Source organism: Gorilla gorilla, chromosome 15 (genome assembly GCF_029281585.2).
Source record: "Gorilla gorilla gorilla isolate KB3781 chromosome 15, NHGRI_mGorGor1-v2.1_pri, whole genome shotgun sequence".
Taxonomy (NCBI): domain Eukaryota; kingdom Metazoa; phylum Chordata; class Mammalia; order Primates; family Hominidae; genus Gorilla; species Gorilla gorilla.
Window position 1 is genome coordinate 69,615,938 of NC_073239.2, and position 27,292 is coordinate 69,643,229.

At 40.4% G+C, this 27,292-nt stretch overlaps 1 protein-coding gene across 2 annotated transcripts in view; it reads right to left on the reverse strand.

Annotated features, from left to right (window-relative positions):
* ERO1A (endoplasmic reticulum oxidoreductase 1 alpha) overlaps positions 1-26,437 on the reverse strand; it is a 56,224-nt gene extending 29,787 nt beyond the window's left edge. The window contains exons 1-6 of one of the 2 annotated variants that reach the window (XM_055361395.2): positions 26,263-26,437; positions 14,335-14,454; positions 12,851-12,934; positions 8,970-9,008; positions 1,915-1,991; positions 1,750-1,823 (exon numbers count right to left, since the gene is read on the reverse strand). In XM_055361395.2, the coding sequence (XP_055217370.1) occupies positions 1,750-1,823; positions 1,915-1,991; positions 8,970-9,008; positions 12,851-12,934; positions 14,335-14,454; positions 26,263-26,376 (508 nt within the window). In that variant the 5' untranslated portion in view covers positions 26,377-26,437. The remainder of the gene's footprint in view (positions 1-1,749; positions 1,824-1,914; positions 1,992-8,969; positions 9,009-12,850; positions 12,935-14,334; positions 14,455-26,262) is intronic. The other variant, XM_019010203.4, reaches the window with a different exon arrangement.
* Between the last annotated feature and the right edge of the window lie 855 nt (positions 26,438-27,292).

Consider the following 27,292-nt stretch of genomic DNA (forward strand, 5'->3'; position numbering starts at 1 on the left):
GCTTATAATTAAAAGAATTTATCACTGTTTTCACTAATTTTTTGTTGTGTTGTTTTGAGAAAGGGTCTCACTCTGTCCTAGGCTTGGAGTACAGTGGTGCAATCAGAGCTCACTCCAGCCTCAACCCCCTGGATCAAGCAATCCTCCCACTCCCCGAGTAGCTGGGACTACTGGCACACACCACCAGGCCTGGCTAATTTTTGTATTGTTTGTAGAGACAGAGTTTTGCCATGTTGCCCAGGCTAGGCTCAGCAATCTTCCCTCCTTGGCCTCTCAAAGTGCTGGGATTATAGGCATAAGCCAACAAGCCAGGCCCGTTTTCACTAATTTTTGAAAGAGCGTTAGTCCACTAGAAAAGAGCCACAGAAGAATACCAAGACTCAATTTGATTTATTTTTTTTAGTGAATTAAGAGGCTAACAATTCAACTTAGAAAAAGGAAATACTAGAAAAAGGAAGAATTGGAAAATCTATACATCTTGATCAGAGTTGGTTTTTTTGGTTTGTTTTTTGTTTTTTTGAGACGGAGTCTTGCTCTGTCACCAGGTTGGAGTGCAATGGCACAATCTCAGCTCATTGCAACCTCTGCCTCCTGGGTTCAAGTGATTCTCCTGCCTCAGCCTCCTGAGTAGCTGGGATTACAGGCATGAACCACTGTGCCATGATCAGAGTTTTAATGAATCTGGGGCTCCTAGCTTTTAACAGCAGCAGCACTCTGGCTTAACCTCAGATATCACAGCCTTGACTAACGGTTCAATATTCACTTCTCCAAAAGTAACACGGACCATCATTAAGGAATATACATAACAATCCAACAGCAATGTAACTGAAGCAGATTTTTGTAATCCCTAAATTTTAGCTATTTATACAAAATGTATATACAAAATTATATAAACCACTAGCTACATAGAACTGCAAAATTTAAGAGGTACATTTTTTCTAGAAACTGAGTTTTTTTAACTGTAATAAAATTGATATAATAAAATTTACAGTGTAACCACATTTAAGTATACAATTCAGTGGGATTCATTATATTCACAGTGTTGTGAAACCATCACCACTATCTGTTGCCAGAACTTTTCCAGCACCTCAAACAGAAACTCTGTAACCATTTAGCAATAACGCCTACCCACCCTAACCTCTGATAATCTTTAATCTACTTTCTGTCTCCATGAATTTGCCTATTGTTTACATTTCATATAAGTGAAATCATTCATACTTGTCCTTTGGTGCCTGACCTATTTCACTTAGCATGTTGTCAAGATCCATCCGTGTTGTAGTATGTACCAGAACTTCATTCCTTTTTCTGGCTGAATAGTATTCCATTGTGTGTTTTATATACCACATTTTGTTTATCCATTCAAACAGTGCTGGACAATTGGGTTGTTACCACCTTTTGGCTATAATGAACATTGCTTTGCCATCTGTTTGAGTCCCTGTCTTTAATTTTTTTGAGTATATACCTACAAAAGGAACTGTTATGTCATATGGTAATTCTACGTTTAGGTTTTTGAAGAACCGCCAAACTGTTAGAAACTGAGTTTTTTTCTTTAATAACTTTTTTCTGAGATGGGTCTTACTATGTTGCCCAGTCTGGATTCAAATACCTGGGCTCCAGTGATTCTCCTGCCTCAGCCTCCAGATAAGCTGGGACTACAGGCACACCACCATGCCCAGATTAAAATAATTTAAAAAATTTTTTTCTTAGGTATAATTTTAAACACAATGCATACTATCAAAAATATTATACCATCAGCTTCACAGAAGTTATCTGAAGAATCATCATGCTTGGTCCACTGAAGAACAGCCTTCTGTGTTTCCTCACTTCAAACAAAGAAAAAAAATAACATTATTATTTTTAAGTTAATATGTAACATAAAGAAACATGAAATACTGCTGAAAAATAAAATCAAACCTCAGAGATTCATCCACTGCTCCAAGTCGTTCAGCTTGTTCACATTCTTCAATGAGATTATTGGCTTCTTCAGAATACTAAAATGAAAAAGGGAATAAATAGATAATAACTTATTGCATTTTTAAAACTTGTTTAAAATTTAGAAGTTATCTGAAGCTCTTTTTATTTTTTTATTTTTCCAATATGTTCTTATTGCTTTTAATTTTTCATAAAATTGCCCATAATCAGGCCAGGTACGGTGGCTCACGCCTATAATCCCGGCACTGTGGGAGGCCGAGGCAGGTGGATCACCTGAAGTCAGGAGTTTGAGACCAGGCTGGCCAACATGGTGAAACCCTGTCTCTACTAAAAATACAAAAAATTAGCAGGGCGTGGTGGCAGGCGCCTGTAGTCCCAGCTACTCGGGAGGCTGAGGCAGGAGAATGGAGTGAACCCAGGAGGCGGAGCTTGCAGTGAGCCAAGATCACGCCACTGCACTCCAGCCTGGGCGACAGAGTGAGACTCCGTCTCAAAAAAAAAAAAGAAAAAACATTCTCTCTTTAGGTAAATATGTGGAAATACTTTAGCCCAAATATTTTCACAAGTTCTATTCTTTTGCCCCTAAAGTACATTTCTACAATAAATATTTTAAGACAAAACATCAAATAAGTTGTCTCTATTTTTCCATTATTTTAAATGTTTTGACAAATTTAAAGCCCGGGTGTGGTGGCTCATGCCTGAAATCCCAGCAGTTTGGAAGGCCAAAGTGGAAAGTTTGCTTGAGGCCTGGAATTAAAGACCAGCCTGGGTAACACAGCAAGACCCCATCTCTACAAAAAAAAAAATTTAATTAGCTGGACATGGTGGCATGTGCCTATAATACTAGCTACTCAGGAGGCTGAGGTGGCAGGATTGCTTGAGCCCAGGAGTTCGAGGTTACAGTGAACTATATAATCTTACCACTGCATTCCAGCCTGGGCAACAGAGACAGACCCTGTCTCTGACCAAAAAAAAAAAAAAAAAAAACAAACAAACAAAAACAAAAAATTTGGTCAAACTTAGATGCTATGAAATTGTAATCCTCAATTTCATTACATCTCAGATCAGAATATAAATGTATCCAATTCAAAGCAGAGTTCTATCAAGAGGATATTCTTGCCACAAATGGAGATAATGCCCAAACACATTTATAACATTTCAGAATACAATTTCTGAATCGTATTAAACACCATTTGGACTTTCCTCATTTAATGTGTTTGATTTCTCTCTACTTTTTGTAGGTATAAATTTAGAGGCCTTTGTTTACAAGCTTTGTTATAATGATTTTTTTTTTCTTTGAGAAAGGGTCTCGCTCTGTCGCCCAGGCTGGAGTGCAATGGCATGACCACAGCTCACTCCAGCCTCAACCTCCCAGGCTCAAGCAATCTTCCCCTCTCAGTCTCCTGAGTAGCTAGGACTACAGGTGCACACTACCATGTATGGCTAATTTTTTAAATTTTTTTTAGATACAGGGTTTCACCATGTTGCCCAGGCTGGTCTTGAACTCCTGGTCTCAAGCAGTCTGTCTGCCTCGGCCTCCAAAAGTGCTGGGATTACAGGCATGAGCCACCACATCTAGCCATTTTGCCATAATTGCAATTTGCTAAACCTTAACAGCTAAACTTTGTTTCTTCTTTATGCATTCCATTCATTGATACTTATTTTTCACTGATTTAGAACAAATTGCAATAAAAACTTAGAGGGTTCATTTATTAAAAACCGATCAATACTACTGAGAAGCTCTTGGGTTGTTTTACAAATTAGTTCTTTGAAGCCTCAAAACATTTATAAAATCTGATTGATAATAGACAGCAAAGTAAGTACTATCATACTAAAACCATACCAAAGTAAATTTTTTCAGCATCAGCTTCATCTCAAAAATTTCACAATCATAACTTAGTATATATATATATAAATCACATACTAATTTTAACAATTACTCCTTTTTTTTTGAGACAGGATCTGGTTCTGTCACCCAGGCTTAAGTGCAGTGGCACAGACTTGGCTCATTGCAATCTCTACCTCCAGGACTCAAGCAACCCTCCCACCTCAGCCTCCTGAGTAGCGAGGACTACAGGTTCATGCCACACACTCAGCTTATTACCGCTTCTATCTTAACTGGTAAAATATCACAGCTTGTGTGGACACAATTATGAATTATTTGTATATTTTTATTACAAATGCATTTGTTTCATAGATTTCTTGATTTATTAAGGACACTGGTTTTTACCCAGAACACTGCTTTTATAAAAATTTATATGTGTACTACCACAGACAAATATTTTATCTTCAATTTTGAGCTTTAACTGAATTTATATTAGCATTCACAATAGTGATAAATGTTTTCCTTTAACAGAATGAACTTCCAAAAGTTTTACTTTCAGTCTATCGATTAAATGAAATAAATCGAACAATTTTTTTTCTCTGTCTCCCAAGCTGGAGTGCAGTGACATAATCATAGGTCACTGTAACCTGGACATTTGGGCTCAGCCTCCTCCTGTCTCAACCTCCTGAGGAGCTAGGACTATGGGCATGCACCACCACACTTGGCTAATTTTTTTTAGTTTTTATTTGTAGATGGGGTCTCACAATGTTGCCCAGACTGGTCTTGAACTCCAGGCTTCAAGCAATCCTCACATGGTGGCCTCCAAAAGCACTGGGATTACACAGGCATGGGCCACTATCTGCCCAGCCTCAAGCAATTTGTTAAATGAAATTATTTTCTATTTGAAATAGTTGATAATGACACCATTTAACTATGTGCAAATTTCTTCTGCCACTGGAACCAAGTGAAAAGCTATTAATTCATTCTTTGACTCTGTGTGTGTACAAGAAAACATGGAATTAAAAATGAGCAAAATTAGTTTAGAATCTTTGATGGAAAATGTTCAAAACAGTGGTTGCCTCTGAAGAAGGAGTGTGGTTTGAATGGAATGGGTATGAGGAAACTTTGCAGGATAATGCTAACATTCTATCTCTTAATAGAAGCCTAGGTTACACAGGTATATGCATTTGTCAACATTCAGCAAATGCACACTTAAGATTTGCACATTTCATTGTATGGTAATACTTTTATTAAAAGTACATATAAACAAATATTGGACTCTAGTTAATGATATACGTCTACTTACATAGATCCATCTAGCTAATGACTTATTTAGGAGGAGGTATACTGATACCGGCAATTTACTTTGAAATGCATCCGAAAAATAAGATGTTCTAATGGATGGCTACAAGGATGGACAGATGAACAGATATGTGGTAAAGTGAGTTTATTAAAATGGTGGAATCTAGGCCGGGCACGGTGGCTCACACCTGTAATCCCAGCATTCTGGGAGGCCGAGACAGGTGGATCACTTGAGGTCAGAGGTTTGAGACCAGCTTGGCCAACATGGTGAAACCCTGTCTCTACTAAAAATACAAAATTAGCTGGGCATGGTGGCGCATGCCTGTAATCCCAGCTACTCGGGAGGCTGAGGCAGGAGAATTGCTTGAACCCGGGAGGCAGAGGTTGCAGTGAGCCAAGATCGCGCCATTGCACTCCAGACTGTGGACAACAAGAGCGAAACTCCGTCTCAAAAAAAAAAAAAGGTGGTGGAATCTAGGTTACGGGTATAAGAATGTTCAAGGGAAAATTCCTTTAGCTCTGCTATATTTTTAATTTTTCATAATAAAATAATGGGAAAAATTAATTTAAAAGTTATTTAGTCTAAATGAAAGGTCACATATCACAGAATGATATGTAAATGTACTCTCTGCAGCTGCACATGTTAAATTGTTATCTTTAGACACAGTCTTCTTAAAATAAGTAGTAATAATTGCAATTTGCTAAACCCCCTTTTTTTTTGAGACAGGGTCTCACTCTGTCTCCCAGGCTGGAGTACAGTGGTGAAATCACAGCTCTCTGTAGCCTCGACCTCCCAGACTCAAGGGATCCTCCCACCTCAGCCACTTGGGCAGCTGGGACTACAGGCACACATCATCATGGCTGGCTAATTTTTGTAGAGATGGGGTTTTGCTATTTTGAGAACAGGCATGTGCCACCACAACTGTATTTTTTGTAGACACGGGGTTTCACCATGTTGCCCAGGCTGGTCTCGAACTCCTGGGCTCAAGTGATCCTCCCGCCTCACCCTCCCAAAGTGCTGGGATTGTAAGCATAAACTACTATGTCCATCCTTGCTAAACCTTTAAAAGCTGACATTTTTTACAAATTTGTTGCAAAGTAGACACTGAGGCTTTATCAGCAGATTTCTGTGTTTTGATTTTCGTATGGCCAGTGTTATTTTTATGGCCTTTAGGAATAGTGAATGATGATCTTTTGTGCAAGTTACATATCATGATGAACTATCAGGAGAAATGGAAATTCAATATTTTACTTTTCATAAAACATGCACTTCCTTTTTCCTTTTTTAGTTATTTCAGCCAAAAGGATTCATTGCAAAATAAAAAGAGCATTACCAAACCATAAAATAACTACACAGTTATCAATTTATCAATAAAGGATAAAACTACTACAGTAAGACTATTCTCTCTATGTAGGATTGCTCGGTTTCTATTTATTTACCATGTAATTTCACAGGTTTCCCATTAACTAGTCAAAAGACAGACTGGCAGCTTAGGAATATTGCGGGTACGATTCAGGCCACAGCACAAATGGCTACTAAGTCCAAGAGACCAAGAGGGGCAGCAGTGTGCAACACCTTCCCCGTGCTTCCCAAGGCTGTAAGGAGGCAGCTGTCCCTAGTCATTTGTGTCTGAGTGTAATTATTTTTCAGCAAGCACCTAGTATACTGTGCTTGAGACAAAGATTTAGTTTCTTTGCATCTAGAAAATCAGAAGAAGGATATGTTCTTGTTGGTCATCTTTGTATTAAAGTCAGAACTCTATTTAGCATACACATATCAAATAAGAGAAAAGACAACAGAGGAAGATGGAAATACAAAGTATTTGGCTGAGTGTCGTGGCTCACACCTGTAATCCCAACCCTTTGAGAGGCCGAGGTGGGTGAACAGCTTGAGCCCAGGAGTTCGAGACCAGCCTGGGCAACATGGTAGAACTCCCTATCTACCAAAAAAAAAGAAAAAAGAAAAAGGATTTGTCTACCAATTCCATCCCAACCTATTTTAATGCAGCTGTTAATAATATTTTATTTAAAACCAAGAAACTCAGAAAAAATGATAAATCAGAAAGGATGTCAGGACAGCAGGTATAAACCAGTTCTGTTCCAGACAAACCCTGGCATATGGTCACTCTGTTTACTTCTTGTTGCTTTATAGGGGCTTTGGCCTTTTCTCAGGAGAAATGGGCACGAAGGAGGATTTTAAACAGAGAAGACAGATAATCTCATGTTTTAAAAAAAATCACTTTGGCTAATGCAACCAGGTAATAATCATCAAGGCTGCTAAAACTTTTCAGTGAAAAGCTATTACGGAGCTTTAAGATGAATGTATAATGAACCTAGTGATCAATCTTAACATCAAGAAAAAAGAGAAAGGCAGAGATTATATGTTGGTATAACACAATAGTAAGTACACAGTAACTCCTATATATATAATATATATCAAAAAAATGAATCTGAATCTGATAAATCCCCACTGACGGACAGTCTACAAAATGCACCTGACTAGTACTACTCAAAAACACCTTATCAGAAACAAAGAAAGACTGGGAAACTGTTACGGCTAAGAGAAGCCTAAGAACACATGACTACTAAATATAACATGGTGTCTTGGGTGGGATCCCAGAACAGATAAAGGATATTAGGTAAAAATTAAAGAAATCTGGCCTGGTGTGGAGGCTCATGCCTGTAATCTCAGCACTTTGGGAGGCTGAGGCAGGAGGATCACTTGGTCAGGAGTTTCCACCCTGGGCAATATGGCAAGACTCTATCTCTACAGAATTTTTTTCTTAAAATTATCTATGCATGGAGGCATTTGCCTACATTCTCAGCTACTCGGAAAGCTGAGGGGAGAGAATCACTTTAGCCCAGGAGTTCAAGGTTACAGTGAGCTATGATCATGCCACTGCACTCCAGCCTGGACAACAGAGCCAGACCTTGTATCTTAAAAAAAAAAAAAAAAAAAAAAATTAAAGAAATCTGAATAACATATGGACTTTCAGATACACTTTTTTCCTCTATTTTTATTTATCTTTGATATTTTCTATAATAAAATGCTAAACAGGCCGGACGCGGTGGCTCACGCCTATAATCCCAGCACTTTGGGAGGCCAAGGCAGGCGGATCACCTGAGGTCGGCAATTCGAGACCAGCCTGACCAACATGGAGAAACCCCGTCTCTACTAAAAATAAAAAAATTAGTTGGGCGTGGTAGAGCATGCCTATAATCCCAGCTACTAGGGAGGCTGAGGCAGGAGAATTGCTTGAACCCGGGAGGCAGAGGTTGCAGTAAGCCGAGATCGCGCCATTGCACTCCAGCCTGGGCAACAAGAGCAAAACTCCGTCTCAAAAAAAAAAAAAAAAGAAAAGAAAAGAAATCTGAAAAAAGTATGGACTTTCAGATACATTTTTTTTCCTCTATTTTTATTTATCTTTGATACTTTCTATAATAAAATGTTAAACAGGCTGGACGCGGTGGCTCACGCCTGTAATCCCAGCACTTTGGGAGGCCAAAGCGGGCAGATTACCTGAGGTCAGGAGTCCGAGACCAGCCTGGCCAACATGGTGAAACCCCATCTCTACTAAAAATATAAAAATTAGCCAGGCATGGTGGTGAGTGCCTGTAATCCCAGCTACTCTGGAGGCTGAGACGAGAATCGCTTGAACCGGGGAGGCAGAGGTTGCAGTGAGCCGAGATCACGCCACTGCTCCATCTCAAAAAAATAAATAAAATAAAATACATAAAAAATAAAATGTTAAACAAAAACAAACAAAAAGAAAGAGAGCCATTCAGCATAAATACCTCTCAAGGGGTTTCACCATTGGAAGCAGATAAATGGGACAGTAGGTACAAGGGAAACGGGTTTTTCAAGTTTTTCATTAAGATACTGGACACATCAATAGGTATACGTACATACCTTGTAGCTCGCAGATTTAATTCCATCAGGAACTTCATCCTGAAAAAGAAAAAAATATGTTTTTAGTTGGCATTTATTCTATCTTCTTAAAACATATCTTAAATTTCTGTGATTTATGAGAAAAATTCATAAAACAAATTATCGAAGTTGGATTTTTTAACAGAATAGGTAGTATTTATATGATTGCTTAAAAGTAAATAAAAATTCAAGAACAAATTATTCTATGGATTGCTGAGCATACATTATGTATATTACAGCAAGGAGATGTAAAAATAATCATTTAGCCATTATCCCTTTTGATGTTCAAATTGTCCCATATTTGGCCACTAGGAGATCCACTGAGTGCTGACTTGATATTGACACCTGTGTCCTTTTGCTATTACTCCAGTGGTCCTTAGTAGAATTGTTTTTGTTTTCTGTGATGGCCAGATATTCTAGGTTCTTGGAACCTAGGGGTTTGGGTCATGGAGACAGATCCCTCATGAACGGCTTGGTGCCATCTCTGAGGTAATGAATTAATCTACTGGTTCTATTATCTAGAAGTAATAAGTTCTATTATCTAGAACTAATCTATTAGTTCACTCCATACCTGGCACCTCCCTGCTCTCTTGCTGTCTCTTGCCATGTGATATGACAGCTCCCTTTTTGCCTTCTGCCATGGTTGTAAGTTTTAGGCCTCATCAGAAGCCAAGCAGATGCTGGCACCATGCTTCTTCCCCCTGCAGAACTGTAAGCCAAATAAACCTCTTTTCTTTATAAATTACCCAGTCTCAGGTGTTCCCTCATAGCAATGCAAAATGGACTAACACATTTATGTTACTTTACCAGTCTCTTCCCCATCTCCTCATCTGCTATTCCACACTCCCCATAATACTGCCAGTTAACATTCTAACTCTGATCTAATCGTGGCATTTCTCTGCTAAGCTAACATTATCTGTATTTATAAACTAAGAATATTTTTAGATGGAAAAATATCTTCCAATGATTTTTTTTTCAGATAGGGTCTCACTCTGTTGCCCAGGCTGGAGTGCAGTGGCAGATCTCGGCTCACTGCAACCTCTGCCTCCTGGTTTCAAATGATTCTTGTATCTCAGCCTCCCAAGTGGCACCCTGCTATGTCCAGCTCATTTTTGTATTTTTAGTAGAGACAGGGTTTCACCATGTTGGCCAAGCTGACCCCAAACTCCTGACCTCAAGTGATCTGCCTGCCTTGGCCTCCCAAAGTGATGGGATTATAGGCATAAGCCACCATGCCTGGCCTTCCAATGATCTTTTAAAGAAAAAAGCTTTTCTCCATCATAACATCAGTTCAAGAAAAAAACAAGTATTGCTGCCAGGTACAGCGGCTTATGCCCATAATCCCAGAACTTTGGGATGCCAAGGCGGGTGGATCATCTGAGCTCAGGAGTTAAAGACCACAGTGGACAACATGGTGAAACCTTGTCTCTACCAAAAATACAAAAAATTAGCTGGGAATGATGTGTGCCTGTAGTCCGCCTGTAGTCCCAGGTATTCAGGAGGCTGAGGTGAGAGGACTGCTTAGGCCCAGGAGGCAGAGGTTGCAGTGAGCCAAGATCATGCCACTGCACTCCAGCCTGGGCAACAGAGTGAGACCCTGTCTCAAAAACAAGCAAAAAACACAACCAAATAAAAAAAAAAACCAAAGTATTGGCATGAAAGGCATTCTGCCTTTCACTTCTTCCCAGCTCTGCAGAAGCTTAAAATTACTGGATCCTGACTCAATTTTTCAGTGCAAATTGATAACTTCCACCTGATTCTTTTATAGCACTTCAATACATTCAAATCAAACAATAAATATATATTTAACATTTCTCAAATGCTAAAATTGGTTGTTTTCTCTTGGATGTACAATGAAATACATCTCATTCATCAGTCTGTCAACTGATGGAATCAATAAGCCATTATTTTATGCTACAGTATTTTCAGGGTTTCTGCTCCCTCCAATCTTCTTTTCCAAATGGCGTCCCCTAGTTCTACACTTCATCAATAATAATCAGAAATAATTGGTATCTCAAGATGAGATCTGACTTTGCAATAACTGTAAAGTATTTGTATTTTCTAATATTAATAAAAAGCTCATTTAATGAACAAGTATAATTAAACGCCTTTATTAAGCATCTACCATATTTCAGCATTTTTACTAATTCATATAATTAGGATATTGGTAAATGTCCCCAACTAATTTTTTCTATTACTAAATTACAAATGCAAAACTTAGAATACAAAATGTTTACACTGTTAATATCACTTTAATGATATGCTCATGCTTTAATAGTAACAAAGTGTTTCATAAATTAATCCTTTAATTTTCAATAAGTTGTATCTATATGAGGATTAATGTAACAAAAAACATGCTTCTCATTCTCATGGTGAAATGCCCATAAATAGTATATGACATTGGCCTTAATTCCACATGCTAGATAAGTCTGTGTAACAATATTTACATATGTAAAATTAAACCACCCAAAACCACAATAGCACTTCACACCTATTAGGATAACTATTATCCAAAAGAATAGAAAGTAAAAGTATTGTCAAGAATGTGAAGAAACTGGAACTCTTGTACATTGCTGGTAGGAATGTAAAACGGTACAGCCACTGTTGAAGACAGTATGGCAGATCCTCAGAAAAAAACAAATGGAACTAACACATGATCCAGCAGTTCCACTTCTAAGTATATACCCCAAAAAACTAAAGTAGGGACTCAAATAAATATTTGTGCATAGCAGCATTATTCACAATAGCAAAAAGGTAGAAATAACCCAAAAGTCCATCAACAGGTGACTATATATACAAAACATAGTATAGGCATACAGTGGAATGTTATTCAGCATTAAAAAGGAATCGAAGCTGGGCATGGTGGCTCACACCTGTAATCCCAGCACTTTGGGAGGCTGAGGCGGGCCTCACCTGAGGTTACCAGTTCAAGACCAGCCTGACCAGCATGGACCAACATGGAGAAACCCCATCTCCACTAAAAATACAAAATTAGCTGGGCGTGGTGGCACACACCTGTAATCCCAGCTACTTGGGAGGCTGGGGCAGGAGAATCGCTTGAACCCAGGAGGCGGAGGTTACAGTGACCTGAGATCATGCCACTGCACTCCAGCCTGGGCAACAGGGTGAGACATCATGTCAAAAAAAAAAGGTCAACTTTATTTTAAAAGTAAAATAAAAAGATGTACTTAAAAAAGGAATAAATTGTCATTCAAAAATATTTTTAAAACTCTATTTTCACAGTAGGATACTTCAAATTTTAATGCTCCAAAAATTCCTAAGTAAAACCAGGTGTTTTGTCCACTCACACCCCAGGAAATCCAAGGCAAAAACACACCCAAAAAAAGAGGGGGGGACTTTTGTTTATACTTCGATTAATTTCATTTTATTATGCTATATATATAACTTGGTTCAGAAAAGATGTAAGAGGAAAATCAAATATCAGGCCAAAAGAATTATTATCAATCTCCCTAATAAGTCAAAGGATTATATTAACCACAAAATGTTAATTCTATTATTATGAAGGCAGTGTAATTCAAAATAGGTTTTATAAGTTTGGGTTTTTAACATATAAATATTGAATGTTATATTTAAACTAAGGACTGCACGATTATTTTAGTTATATTGGCCGCCTTTAAAAAGTTGTAATGGGCCGGGTGCAGTGGCTCACACCTGTAATCCCAGCACTCTGGGAGGCTAAGGCAGATGGATTGTTTGAGCCCAGAAATTCAAGACCAACCTGGGCAACATAGTGAAACCTCATCTCTATTTTTTCAAAACAAAAGTCTTAAATAAAACAAAACAAAAAGTTATAATGAATGAAAAAACATGTAACAGTTTTTAAATGTATACATGGTTCTTACAGATTGACATGGTTTGACAGCACAGTCCCTTCTTCCACACTGGCTGATGTCATTCCAGAAAGGACACGGCCTCTTCAGGTTTACCTGTAAAATAATAATAGAAAAAAAATTATAAAAATCAGAATCCCAAAATTATAATTGACAGTTACAAATTATGGTGTTATAACTTGGTCATGTTATCAGTTGCAAATACAGTATTTCTTCCACCTATCTGTTGCCAGTTTATAACAACTGCATAAATGTGAGGCTGGTATAAGTAAATTGGTAGACTTGGTTAGAAAGACACAGACTGGGCCGGGCACAGTGGCTTATGCCTGTAATCCCAGCACTTTGGGAGGCCAAGGCGGGCAGATCACCTGAGGTCAGGAGTTTGAGACCAGCCTGGCCAATGTGGCGAAACCCCGTCTCTACTAAAAATACAAAAATTAGCGAGGCCTGGTGGCAGGTGCCTGTAATCCTAGCTACTCGGGAGGCTGAGGCAGAAGAATCACTTGAACCCAGGAGTCGAAGGGCGCAGTGAGCCAAGGTCATGCCACCACACTCCAGCCTAGATGACAAGAGCGAGCGAGACTTTGTCTCAAAAAAAAAAGAAAAAAAAGAAAAAAAAGACACAGATTGGGCTGGGCAAGGTGGCTGACGCCTGTAATCTCAGTACTTTGGGAGGCCAAGGCAGGTGGGTTACCTGAGGTCAGGAGTTCAAGACCAGCCTGGCCAGCACGGCAAAACCCCATCTCCACTAAAAATACAAAAATTAGCCAGGTGTGGTGGCAGGTGCCTGTAATCCCAGTTACTCAGGAGGCTGAGGCAGGAGAATTGCCTGAACCCAGGAGGCGGAAGTTGGCAGTGAGCAGAGATCATGCCACTGCACTCCAGCCTGGGTGACAAAGCAAGATTCTGTCTCAAAAAAAAAAAAAAAAAAGACACAGACTGCCACTAAATAGACCCTGAACAGATGGCAACTAGGAGCCAAAGTAGCTCAACTCACATTCTTTTCAAACAAGAAAGAGTTAACAGGTAGAGGATAGACAATTGTAAACTGACTACAACTAAATACTCCATTGATCAGGTTTTCTAAACTCTTCTAGTAGATATCTCAAGATAAAACAGCACAAGTGATTTGTTTAAATAATATAGGTCAGGATAAAGTCATGATTCTACAAAAAATATTTAATTATTGTAATTAATTGAAGCCAATCTGATGTTTTAGAAAATTATGATCTCACCATTTTGATAACAATATATAATAATTTCTGTCCTAACTTCAATTTAACCAACTAGGTTCTAACTCTAGAATGTAAAATTCAGTTATTAAAATTATCCAATGGATGGTTTCAGAATCACATGGTTCACTCTTATGAACTGAATTTTCTTAATAAAGCCTGTATCAATTTTAAATAACTACAATTTTGAAGTTCAGTAATTCTTAAGAAAATCTAATTATCCATTTAAAGTATGCATATATAAAAAATTAAAATTAAAAATACCTTGTAATACCTAAAGTAGTCACTTTCAAGAAGTTTTTGTAGTCTTGGGAAAAGCCTGTAGTTATTAAATCTATCAATGGTTTCAACGTCACAGGTACAATCATCCAAGTAACCACTAACCTGTTACAAAGAAAATGAAATATTAAATTGAAATGTCCTAAATGCAACAGGGTTCTTTTTCCTCACATGGTTGTTAGGAAACAGCCCCCTACTCAACCAGTCCTTATCCTCCCTCCTCCCACATAGTTTCTTGAGATGGGGTATGACAATAATCTAGTAATACTGCTGCTCTTGCTATATACCGAGGAATGGAAGATGTGCAGAGCTCATCACACACACACACACACACACACACACACACACACACACACACACAGAGTTGGTCCCCTGGCAACCATTTATTTTGTAACTCTGCCCTCCAGGCCATAGTTGACCTGACCAAGGCTAGGCATCCAACTCAAACCAGGTCATGGTCCCCTCTCCAGGATCCTAGAATTGAGAATAACAGGGAAAGATGTCTCCCTGTGGCTAGACCAGTAAAACAAATACTCCATCATGTGAACTGAGGAGCACATGATCCAGTTGGCAAAGAGAGGAAAAGTTTTAAAAGATACACAAAGCTTGATTGTCCTCGGAATTCTTTGGGGGAAAAAAAAGATACACAAAGAAGCAGAGGTAGGAGATAGAGAGAGAGTATATGCTACTTGGATATCTGAGGGGTTTCCAGCTCCCACTTCCACTGTCCTTCCTGAGGCACAGCTGCATTCCCATCCTTAGCTTTCAGTAAGGATCTAACAATCCTCAAATATTGGGCTGTAACAATTTCTTAAAGGTTTGGAATGGTGCTTAGAAACCACTTATCATTAGTAACAATGAAACAGCAAACTGACCTCAAAGTCAGTCCTGCTCTTCAAATGTTTAAAGCTAATGTCTTAATGGTATGTACTAAATCAAGCTACTAAATGCACATATCCTAGGATACAATGGTAATGATAATAAATATTATCAATTATGAAACTAGAATTCTTTTTTTTTCTTTTTTTCACCAGTGTTACTTGCCAAATTAAACTAAAATTCTTAGATGTTTATTTAAGCTAGAAAAACATCTAATAGAATTAAAGATTGCTTTAAGAAACAAATATATCATGATTCCAAAAACAAAAACAAACAAACCTAGGAAAAAAATGTTAAATATAGCATGCTCCAGAAAAGAGATCTTTATACTTTGGTCTAGATATCTGCATTTTAAACTACTTTGGATTATATTTTAGGAAGATCTATAGCCTAGAAATAAATAATTTAAAAATCTACTGATAAGGAAGCAAATCAATAATACTCTATTGAAATACTGAATTAAGATTCAGTATTTCAGAATACTGTAAAATCCTAAACTTTCTTTTGAGAATATCACAAAAGAGTAATGGAAATTTTTCACCTAAAAGAAATAAGAATACTTTGGATGACAACAGCAATATTCAAGAAGAACTTTTTACTGCTTTTCCCACTCTTACTTGTTTTGGACTAATTCAGTTTCTAGAAATCAGATGTACATATTTTGTCATGTAATAACTATTTTCATTTCATATGCAAATTTGTCCTTGTTTCCTACTAAAAATTCTCTGAATACACAAGAATCTCAGAGTCCTAATTTTGGATACCAACAACACAAAGTACTTCTAACCTAAATGATATGATTTTTCAAACTTTCTTTTCAACCTTAAGAGCAGAACTTCTAGGGACAAAAAATAGCTGTTTCTCCCCTTTGATATGAATTATTATGCAAAGAATGACAGACACAGAGACTGCAAAGGCCAAAGGGACATATGCAAAGTAGAGACATTAAGTTACAAAAAGAAACACATGAAAAACTTGAGAGCAAGTTTCAAGGCATCCATTCTTCCCCCTGAGGAATTCATTTTTAAGGTTAAAATATATCTTCAAGCCTCAGCTCAGTATCACCTTTTTCAGGAAGCTGTCCTTCCAGTACTCCTTACCACCCGCTGGGTGAAATGCCTCTCCCAGCTGCTCCCAAGTCACTCCACACACTATTATCTAAGTATTACTGTACCTCACAGCAGTGAATTTATCTATTTTACCCCTGCCCACTAGAGTATAAAATCCTTGAGTGAAAAATCATATACTTCCAGAAAGCACACAGTAGATGCTCAATAATTATTTGTGGCCTGTAATCCCAGCACCCTGGGAGGCCAAGTCAGGAGGATCACTTGAGGTCAGGAGTTGAAGACCAGCCTGACCAACATGGTGAAGCCCCATCCCTACCAGAAACATAAAAATTAGCCAGGCATGGTGGCCCATGCCTGTTGTCCCAGCTACTTGGGCGCCTGAGGCAGGAGAATCGCTTGAACCCAAAACGCAGAGGTTGCAGGGAACCAAGATCACACCACTGCACTGCACTCCAGCCTCGGCAACAAAGTGAGATTCTGTCACAAATAAATTATTATTATTTGTGGAAGAGGTGGGTGAATGAATGAATGTTGTCCATTGTCACTCATCACTGGAGACCAGCACCATACTGTCTCATTAAACATATCTAGCACCATGTCACCTATGGTATGCTCAGTGCCCCAGAGTACACAAGCACAGGAGGCAGAAACACACATAGCAAGTAAAGCAAGCAGCAAAGGTAAACACCTTTTGTGTCTATCTTTCTTCCTATCTCTATCCTAATTACAAAGGAAGCTCTAAGAAGCCCCAAACCAGAAAGAAATGCAAAAATCCTCCAGAGCAGAGGTGGCATATAGCCAAGAGACCCCTCAAAGGGAAAGAAGGCAGGATAAATGGTAGATTTTAAAATGTTCTTGGCCAGGCACAGTGGCTCACGCCTGTAATCCCAGCACTTTGGGTGGCCGAGGCAGGCGGATCACAAGGTCAAGAGATCGAGACCATCCTAGCCAACACGGTGAAACCTTGTCTCCACTAAAAATACAAAATTAGCTGGGCATGGTGGCACATGTCTGTAGTCCCAGCTGCTCAGGAGGCTGAGGCCGGAGAATTGCTTGAACCGGGGAGGCAGAGATTGCAGTGAGCCAAGATCACACCACTGCACTCCAGCCTGGGTGACAGAGCGAGACTCCATCTCAAAAAAAAAAAAAAAATGTCCTGCCCCTTCCTGAAATATGGAGTAGGAGATATTCTTAACTACAACCACAGATAACAGGGCTGCTAACGGAGTATAATAAGGGTGGCAGGAGTTTCAATGGATGAAGACAGCTCAGTAAAGGAAAGACAGGAAGATTCTCGGAAATCCATGCCATCTGACAACTCAGATAAGCCTGCCAACCTGATCCCTGGGAGACAGTCTGGCAAAGATGGTGGCAGGACCAGTTCTAGAAACCAGAGAACAAAGCATGTTACTAGAATAGAATCTCAGGCTCACGCCTGTAATCAGCACTTTGGGAGGCCAAGGTTGGTAGGTCTCTTGAGCCTGGGAGTCCCAGATCAGCCTGAGCAACATGGTAAAACCCTGTCTCAACTAAAACTACAAAAAAAAATTAGCCAGGCATGGTGGCATACGCCTGCAGTCCCCGCTGCTTAGGAGGCTGAGGTGGGAGGATGGCTTGAGCCTGGGAAGTCGAAGCTGTGGTGAGCTGAGATTGCACCACTGCACTCCAGCCTGGGCAATGGGAGTGAGACCCTGTCTCAAAAAACAAAAAAAGAATAGAGCCTCAGGAAAGGGCTAAGGTAAAATACAGTTAATAGACACAGAACAGGATCCTGGAAACAAAGCAAAATCCTATTACCTCAACTAAGACCAAAAACAGGTGCCAACCTGGAACAGGGAGGACTGGATGTTGTTTCAGGATGTGCTAAGGCTGCCTAAACAACTACTACATGGAACAATGCAGGTAAGGGGGAAAATTACTATGCTATATCCCAAAGTAAAACAGAACTCTGACCTACCATAGGAATCTAAATTTTTTTAAATGCTAATGTGTTTTAAAGGTTAGTATCCTAACGTTTGAGGCTAACTGCTCTAGGCTTCAAGTAATGATAGCTTTTGGTAGAGGGCCAATCTAATAAGCAGAGATAAGAAGGCCCCAGTTGAGGAACGATAAATAGGAGGACCAAGGTAGGCCTGACAAGTTAACATGGACCACTTCAAAATTCTAGCCTTTTGTTCAAGCATGGTAGCTCACACGTGTAATTCCAGCACTTTGAGAGGTGAAGGCAGGAGGGTTGCTTGAGCCCAGGAATTTGACACCAACCTGGGCAACACAGTGAGGCCCTATCTCTACAAAAAAATAAAATAACTAGCCAGGCATTGGGTGCACATCTGTAGTCCCAGCCACTTAGGAGGCTAAGGTGGGAGAATCGCTTGAGCCAGGGAGGTTGAGGCTGCAGTGAGCCATAATCATGCCAATGTACTCCAGCCTAAATGACAAAGCAAGACCTTGCCTCAAAAAAAAAGAAAAGAAAAAAAAAAAGTCCTAGTCTTTTAAGAGTTAGAAAGCCTTGGAAGGCTTTCTATTACAACCTCCCAAGCAAAACAGCAAATCCCTCTATTCACATCCCTCAAGGAACAGGTAGTGTGTAACAATAGTTAGCGTATATGTTCTAACATCAGACCTCCTTAGGTTTGAATCCCATCTCTGCCAGTCATTAGTTTTTCACTTTATCCCAGTTATTTAACCTCTCCAGGCCTTGGTTTCTCATCTTAATAGAAAATAGTAATAGTTTTCATCTCAAAGAGTTGATACCAAGATAAATAGTACAAAGTAAATTGTCAGTATATATTAATCATTATTATTACCCTACTTCTACTTAAATGCTTCCAATGAAAGGGAAGCATGTATTACTTCCCAAAGCAGCACATGGCATTTTCATAATCAATAAGAAAAATACAGCCGAATTTGCAGCTAAAATTTCCCAAAAATTTGACATCTGTAGCCCCAATGGAACAAAGAACTAGATAACCAACAGTTAGCTGTGGAGGGAGCCTCAATTACCTTCTCTGTTGACTCTGTTTGATTTGACCAAATGCAAAAGGCAGGATAAAGGAAAATTACCACGTACCGCTTGTTCACTACTCTTGTGTCAGAGGTATCCTTTAATTTGCAATGAAAGACAAAACAACACTTTCTAAAGTTTTCTTGTATACCAATATATTCTAGTCTTATTATACATTACCATTTTACTTTTTCACACAAAGCACTATAAGAATATATTCCTCATATACTTTTTTTTTGTGACGGAGTTTTACTCTTATTGCTCAGGCTGGAGTGCAATGTTGCACTCTCAGGTCACTGCAACCTCTGCCTCCCAGGTGCAAGAGACTCTCCTGCCTCAGCCTCCCAAGTAGCTGGGATTACAGGTGCCTGCCACCATGCCCGGCTAATTTTGTATTTTAGCAGACACAGGGTTTCACCATGTTGGTCAGGCTGGTCTCAAACTCCTGACCTCAGGTGATCCACCCGCCTCAGCCTCCCAGAGTGCTGGGATTACAGGCGTGAGCCACTGCGCCCGGCCCTCATATACATTTTTTATGAAATACCTTTTAAACATGCTCAAAGTGTGAATTAGGAAAGTGAAAGAAATAAAAGGTATCAAAATAAAAAATACGTAAAATTGTCTCTTTTTATAGATGACATGATCTTATATATATAGAAAATCCTAAAGACTCCACCAGAAAACCATTAGAATAAATTCAGCAAAATTACAAGATACAAAATCAACATACAAAAATCAACTGTGCTTCTATACACTAACAATGAACTATCCAAAAAAAAATTAAGAAAACAATTCTATTTAGAATAGAATGAAAAAGAATAAACTACTTAGGAATAAATTTAACAAGGAGAGGAACGATCAGTATGCTGAAAACTATAAAGCAGTGATTAAAAAAACTGAAGATTACACAAATAAATGGAAAGATATCCCATGTTCATAAATTGAGAGAATTAATATTGTTAAAATGCCCATACCACCCAAAGTGTTCTGCAGATTCAATGCAATTTCTATCAAAACTCCAATGGCATTTTTCACAAAAATAGAAAAAAAAATTGTAAAATTTGGATGGAACAGCAAAAGACCCCAAGTAGCTACAGCAATTTTGCAAGAACAAACCTGGAAGCAGCATACTTTGTAATTTCAAATTATATTAAAAAGCTACAGTCATCACAACAGTGTTGTATCAGCATAGAAACACATACATAGACCAATGGAAAACAATAGAAAGCCCAGAAATAAACCCACACATGTCTGGCCAACTAATCTTTGGCCAAGACCAAACAATGGGAAAGGACAGTCTTGTCAATAAATGGTGGTGGGAAAACTGGATATCCATGTGCAAAAAAATGAAATTGGATCTTTATCTTACAACACACACAAAAATGAACTCAAAGCTGATTAAAGACTTAAATGTTAGCCCTGAAACACCAAGACTCCTAGAAAAAAACATAGGAGAAAAGCTCCATGACATTAGTCTTGGCAATGATTTTTTATGTGACACCAAGAAGACCAGCAATAAAAGCAAAAATAAGTAAGTGGGACTACATGCAACTAAAATGTTTCTATGTAACAAAGAAACAAGCAACAAAATGAAAAGGCAACCTACAGAATGGGAGAAAATATTTGCAGACCATCTGTCTGACAAGATGTTATTATCCAAAATATAAAAGGAACTCATACAACTCAACAACAAAAAAACAAATAACCCAATTAAAAAATGGGCAAGGGCCGGGCACGGTGGCTCATGTCTATAATCCCAGCACTTTGGGAGGCCGAGGAGGGCAGATCACCTGAGGTCAGGAGTTCAAAATCAGCCTGGCCAACAGGGCAAGGTGGCGGGTGCCTGTAGTCCCAGCTACTTGGGAGGCTGAGGCAGGAGAATCACTTCAACCCAGGAGGCAGAGGTTGCAGTGAGCCAAGATCACGCCACTGCACTCCAGCCTGAGTGACAAAGCGAGACTCTGTCTCAAAAGAAAAAAAAAGGATAAGGACCTTTTATATATCAAAACATGTGGTACACCTTAAATATATGCATTTTTTTTTTCTTTTGACACGCAGTTTTGCTCTTGTCATCCAGGCTGGAGTGTGATGGTGCGATCTCACCTCACCACAACCTCTGCCTCCCAGATTCAAGCAATTCTCCTGCCTCGGCCTCCTGAGTAGCTGGGATTACAGGCATGTGCCACCACGCCCAGCTAATTTTGTATTTTTAGTAGAGATGGGGTTTCTTCATGTTGGTCAGGCTGGTCTCGAACCCCCAACCTCAGGTGATCCACGTGCCTCAGCCTCCCAAAGTGTTGGAATTACAGGCGTAAGCCACCACACCCAGCCAATATATGCAATTTTTATGTGTCAATTATACCTCAATAAAGGTGGAGAGAAATACATAAATAAATCAATGTGCTCAAAGTGTGCTTTATTTGGCAAAGAACTTCAGGTGTATTTAATTTTACTGTGTTTTATGACCATAAAAAAATAACATGAAAAGTACTCATCTGTTGACAGAAGTACACTGGGACAAGTCTATCAATGGAAGCAGGGAAATACCAAAGATTCCACACCAGGTAGTGGGTACCATCCTAAGGACCTAGAACGCTACAGGTCATTTTGGCTTTAAAGACTTAGTCTTGCCGAAACTTTAAATTGTCAAATGACTGGCAACCATCAGGAAAATATTTCTTCCACACAGTTTATTCAGAAAAGCCTGGAATGCAGCACACACATAGAGTCAGTGGACACCTCTCCAGTGTAACCTGTTTCAAAGATCCCTCTGACTAAGTTATAATCCTGGGCTTATTTCCATCCACCACTCAACATATTAGCAAGTGTCTCTCCCATGGCCCAGCCACCGGGCTGACAATTAAAACCATTGTTTCAATTGACCTAACAAGACACTTGACAGGTTAAATCTACTAAATGCACTCCAAGCTAAAAAAGATCCATTTTTGGAGTATTTATTTTGGACTCTGAGCTACTCTCCCCTTTCATTAGCCTGACAGAGATTTACCGTGCTCAAATAAGCTATCCTGAGTGTTACTAGCACTAGCCATATTAAGATTGATAAAACATCATGAGCAAGTAAGAGTTTACAAACATCGTGAGCCACCATGCCTGGCCTAGGTTGTATATACAATTCTTTTTTTTTTTTTTTTTTTTTTTTTTTTGAGACGGAGTCTCGCTCTGTCACCCAGGCTGGACTGCAGTGGCGCGATCTCGGCTCACTGCAAGCTCCGCCTCCCGGGTTCACGCCATTCTCCTGCCTCAGCCTCCCGAGTAGCTGGGACTACAGGCGCCCGCCACTACGCCCGGCTAACTTTTTGTATTTTTAGTAGAGACGGGGTTTCACCTTGGTCTCGATCTCCTGACCTCGTGATCCGCCCGCCTCGGCCTCCCAAAGTGCTGGGATTACAGGCGTGAGCCACCGCGCCCGGCCCCTGTATACACAATTCTTACATGAGGTTACATATACAGATTTACAAGTCTAAGGCAATTAATCATTCATTTTGAGCAACTAACACTTAAGCACTATTATCAAAGGAACTTACAACATACAGTGAAAATAATTTTAGCAGGATTTGATATCAACTAACAGGCATATGTAGCAACTGACCAAATTCAAAGACTCAGTTGGAGCTATCAACCAATCTGAAAGATCAGTTCCAGAAAACATGCAAATGGCTTGCTAAGCAGAATAATTTTTAAAATATACTCCTGCTGGCATAGTGCTTGCATCTTATAATTTCCCTAGAACTTGTTGAGCACCAATTATTTACCAGGCTCACTTCTTGGAAGTGTCACACCTTTAATTCATTTTTTGATCTCCCAAAAATTGTTCACAGTAGGTTTCAACATATGCTTGATGAATTTAATCTGATTACTTGTAGAGCTCTACACATTTTAATTCAGTGACTTTCTAAGGTCACTGCTCTAGCTCAAATCAGAGCTGACATTCTGTGAACTGAACCCTACTATAAGCCAGGCACCATGCAACAGTGTGATGATGGATGGGGATGTGGTAACCCAAGGCAGATGTGGTGAGAGGGACAGGCAACAGGAAGAAAAGATAAAACTATTACCAAAACAATCAACAGGACTGTGCAGCTCACTGGATATTGTAAACAGAACCAGAGAAGATTTTAACTTGTATTTCCAAACATCTGGTGAAAATTTAGTTTTTAACTTAGTTTCTAGCAATATTTCCTAACTTGTTTTTTGAGTGCTTAGTATCTGTGCCTCCCACGAATCCCCAATGAACATTATTCACTAAACTATAGCTCTTCAGGGCAGGGATAATGCCATAGTTATTTGTGTCCCAAACACTCTGGTCAACGTGCAGAGTGGTTACATTTGTTGAATGAATGATTTGCACCATTTATCTCCCCTTTTCTTTCTCCATTTTTTTTCTTTTCCCTCTCATGCTGTTTCTCTGTGTATGTCTGTCTATATGCTTGCCTCTATTTTTCTCTGCATGTCTATTCATCAGTGCCACCTCTCCTCCCTTCTCCCCCCATCCTCATCCCTTCCACTACTGGCCCTACTGTTTCATTTATAGAATTGGAATTGACAGTCTCTGTTCTTAGTTAAATAGACAACTTTTTTTTTTTTTTTTTTTTGCTTAGGCTCCCTCAAATCATGAAATAAGTAGACCATTCTAAATTTCTAAATTTCTGTTAAAACTGTTTTTTTAACTATATGATCCTCAATTTACTTTTTTATTATTATTATTATTTTGAGGCAGACTCTCACTTTGTCACACAGGCTAGAGTGCACTGGTGCAATCATGGCTTACTGCAGCCTCGATCACTGAAGCAGTGGGCTGGGAAAGGCAGACCCACCCTTAATCTGGGTAGGCACAATCTAATCACCTGCCAGCATGGCTAGAATATAAGCAGGCAGAAAAACGTGAGAGACTGGCCTAGCCTTCCAGCCTACATCTTTCTCCCATGCTGGATGCTTCCTGCCCTCAAATACCAAACTCCAAGTTCTTCAGTTTTGGAACTCAGACTGGCTCTCCTTGCTCCTCGGCCTGCAGACAGCCTATTGCGGGACCTTGTGATCGTGTGAATTAATACTTAATAAACTCCCCTTTATATATATATTCCATTGGTTCTATCCCTCTAGAGAACCCGGACTAATACAGAGCGGGTCTCCAAGCTGGTCTCGAACTCCTGGGCTCACGCCATCCTCCCACCTCAGTGTCCCAAGTAGCTGAGACCACAGGCGCACACCATCACACCCAGCTTTTTTCTTTTTTTAATTTTTTTGTAGAGACGGGGGTTTCACTATGTTGCCCATGCTGGTCTTGAACTCCTGGACTCAAGAGATCCTCCCACCTCAGCCTCCCAAGGTGCTGGGATTACAGGCTGGAGCCACCACACCCAGCCCAATTTACTATTTTTCAAGGTTGAGTCTGAAAAGAAACACAGATAGCCACTCTCGTTCTAAAAGAAAAAGAAAGGGGCTTAACAGAATTTTATGTTAGGGAAGTATTTGAATATGAGGGTATTGTGAAAGAGGAAAAGTTTAATCACTAGTTAGAAGAAAAAGAAAATAGATGTAAAGAATTTAAAGTTCTCCAATTTTAAGCAGAACTCCAAAAAAGTTATTAAGGAAAAAAAAAGTAAAAGTTGAAGAGTTCAACATGTACTTTTATTCCAGTATCCAAATCTCCAGAATGTAGCTGAAAATGTTACATTGGACATCTTCTTTCCGTAAAGAATATTTTATTTTAAAGTCACTTATTTCTATCTTATTTTTTAAATGTTTAATCTCGGTATTGCGTTATATTTCTAATCAGAAGAAAAATGACCCTTTTTCCTTTTAAGTACTTGATTGTGTGTCATTTGTAATGATTGAAGGTAAAGGACTTTTCAATGTCTCAGTTGTAAAGTAGCAATTTTCTTTCAACTTCCCTTAGTTTCCTAGATAACACTCACCTCAACTCCCAAATCACTCAGCAAAACAACAAAATCCAAGAATGTAAAGTAGTGAAAGAGAAACCTTTCATAATATTTAAATGCATCTTTCCTTTGACATGGTTTCATGCCCCTAAACACATAAAATGGTATTTCTGATAATAAATTAATAGCAAAATCCACTTAGGAATAACATGGATGCCTAACCCTTAATTTTGTATAAAACGTAATTTTTATCAACAGTCAACCAAAAAGTGGCTTTGACAAGAGTAGTCACATTGAAATACTAGATACTGAAGATAATGGAAACCTGTAAGTTTCTCTCAATTTTTTGCTCAAGGAACCACATCTCTTACAAAAGGAAATGATCATAATCCGCTTGTAATTAAACTTGTGCACTGAAGAATAAGGACCTTCCTCCCAATTCGTACCAGCTTAACGGGTGTCACGATAAGAGAATCTCACTACATTCGAGAAAAAGAGCACACAGGACCAGAAACCAGAGGGCAACTGCAGTCCCAAAGACATCAGGTAGTTGGGCTTACACACAGAAAAACCGCAAGCAGCCATTCTTCCGCCTAACATCGAAATCTGAGATCAGCCCACAAACGTCTTAGCCAGAAAGGCTGGCGAAATGCACGCAGCACAGGCACTGGGTACACAAGTTCCTGGTCAAGAGAGAAGTGAGAAAGATCCAGGTTCTGTGAAAATAGCAAATACTGGCAGTGCATTATACACTGTGCACACTCTCCCCGGGCAGATAAGACCAACAAAGATGCATAAACCCACTCAACCGCGTGCACCCAACCCCTCTCCTGGTCCGAAGCACCGGAGGGCGCGGCGACGTCCAGGCTGCCGTGGAGGCCCGGTCCACGCCAAGCCAGACTCAGTCCCGGCCACCGGGCAGCAGCACCGGAGTCTCATTCCCGGTGGGAAGAGATGCAAGGACGCACCCCCAGCCGCTCGCCCGCCCGCCAGGGCGTGCGGGACAGAGCACGCCGCGGAGGGCGCCGGGAGCCGCAGCACCAACGCGCACATCGCTCACCTGGCAGAAGCACCTCTGTGCCGCTGTCTCCGGGGGCTGCTCCTCTCCGTGGCCCGAGCTGAGCAGCCACACGGCGCCCAGGAGGCCAAACAAGAATCCCCAGCCGCGGCCCATTGCCGCTCCGGCAGCTTGTCGCCCCACGCTTAGGAGGCCAGTCCGCACGCTCGGTCGCGGGCCGTGCGCCCTCAGATGAAGCCCGTGCGGGCCGGCCCCAGCGGCGCCCCACCTCCGGGCCGCCTCCCAGGCCCGCCTCGGCCCTCCTGCCTCTCAGCGATCGCCACCTCGCGACCCAGCCTGTGGACGTGCCGCGGCGCCCGCGCCGGCAGCCCGGGGCCTCGGACCGGTTCCTTCCCGCCGCGTGAGGCTGACGCACCGACCAGCTTCCCGGCTCGGCCCCGCCCGGTCCGCTGCGCCCGCGCCCGTCCCCGCCCCCGGCTCCCTGACGCCCCCGGCCTGGAGACGCAACCCGGCGCGCACAACCCCAGACCCTGCGCGGGAGTCGGGGGTCCTTCCAGTTCCCAGAGCGAGAGCGAAAGCCGGAGGGGCCTGTGTTTTCCTGCGGGGTTGGGGGGCGGGGGGTGCCCGCCGCGCCCCGCCCCGCCCAGCCCCAGCCCGCTCACTCCCGGCCAATCCTTCCGTATCTCAATGCGAGACAATCAAATCGTACGAATTACGTGTCCACCGTGTTCCCGGCGGAGCCTTAAAGCTGAAAGGGATATTAGAGAGCATCTAGACCAGGGCAGCATATGTCATTTATATTTTTAGTAGCCACAGCAAAAGAGTAAAATAACAGGTACATTTTATTTTTAAAATATTTTTATTTAACCCCGAATGTGCAAAATATTATTTCAAAATATAACCAACATTAAATTTATTCATAAGATATTTGACTTTTTTTGTCTTTGAAATCCAGTGTGTATTCGATGCGAACTAGACCCATTTCATAGTCAAATGTGGCTGGCTAGTGCCCACTGTATTAGACAGCGAGGGTGGAAGCCACCCGCTCATATCATAGGAAGAAACAGGCCTA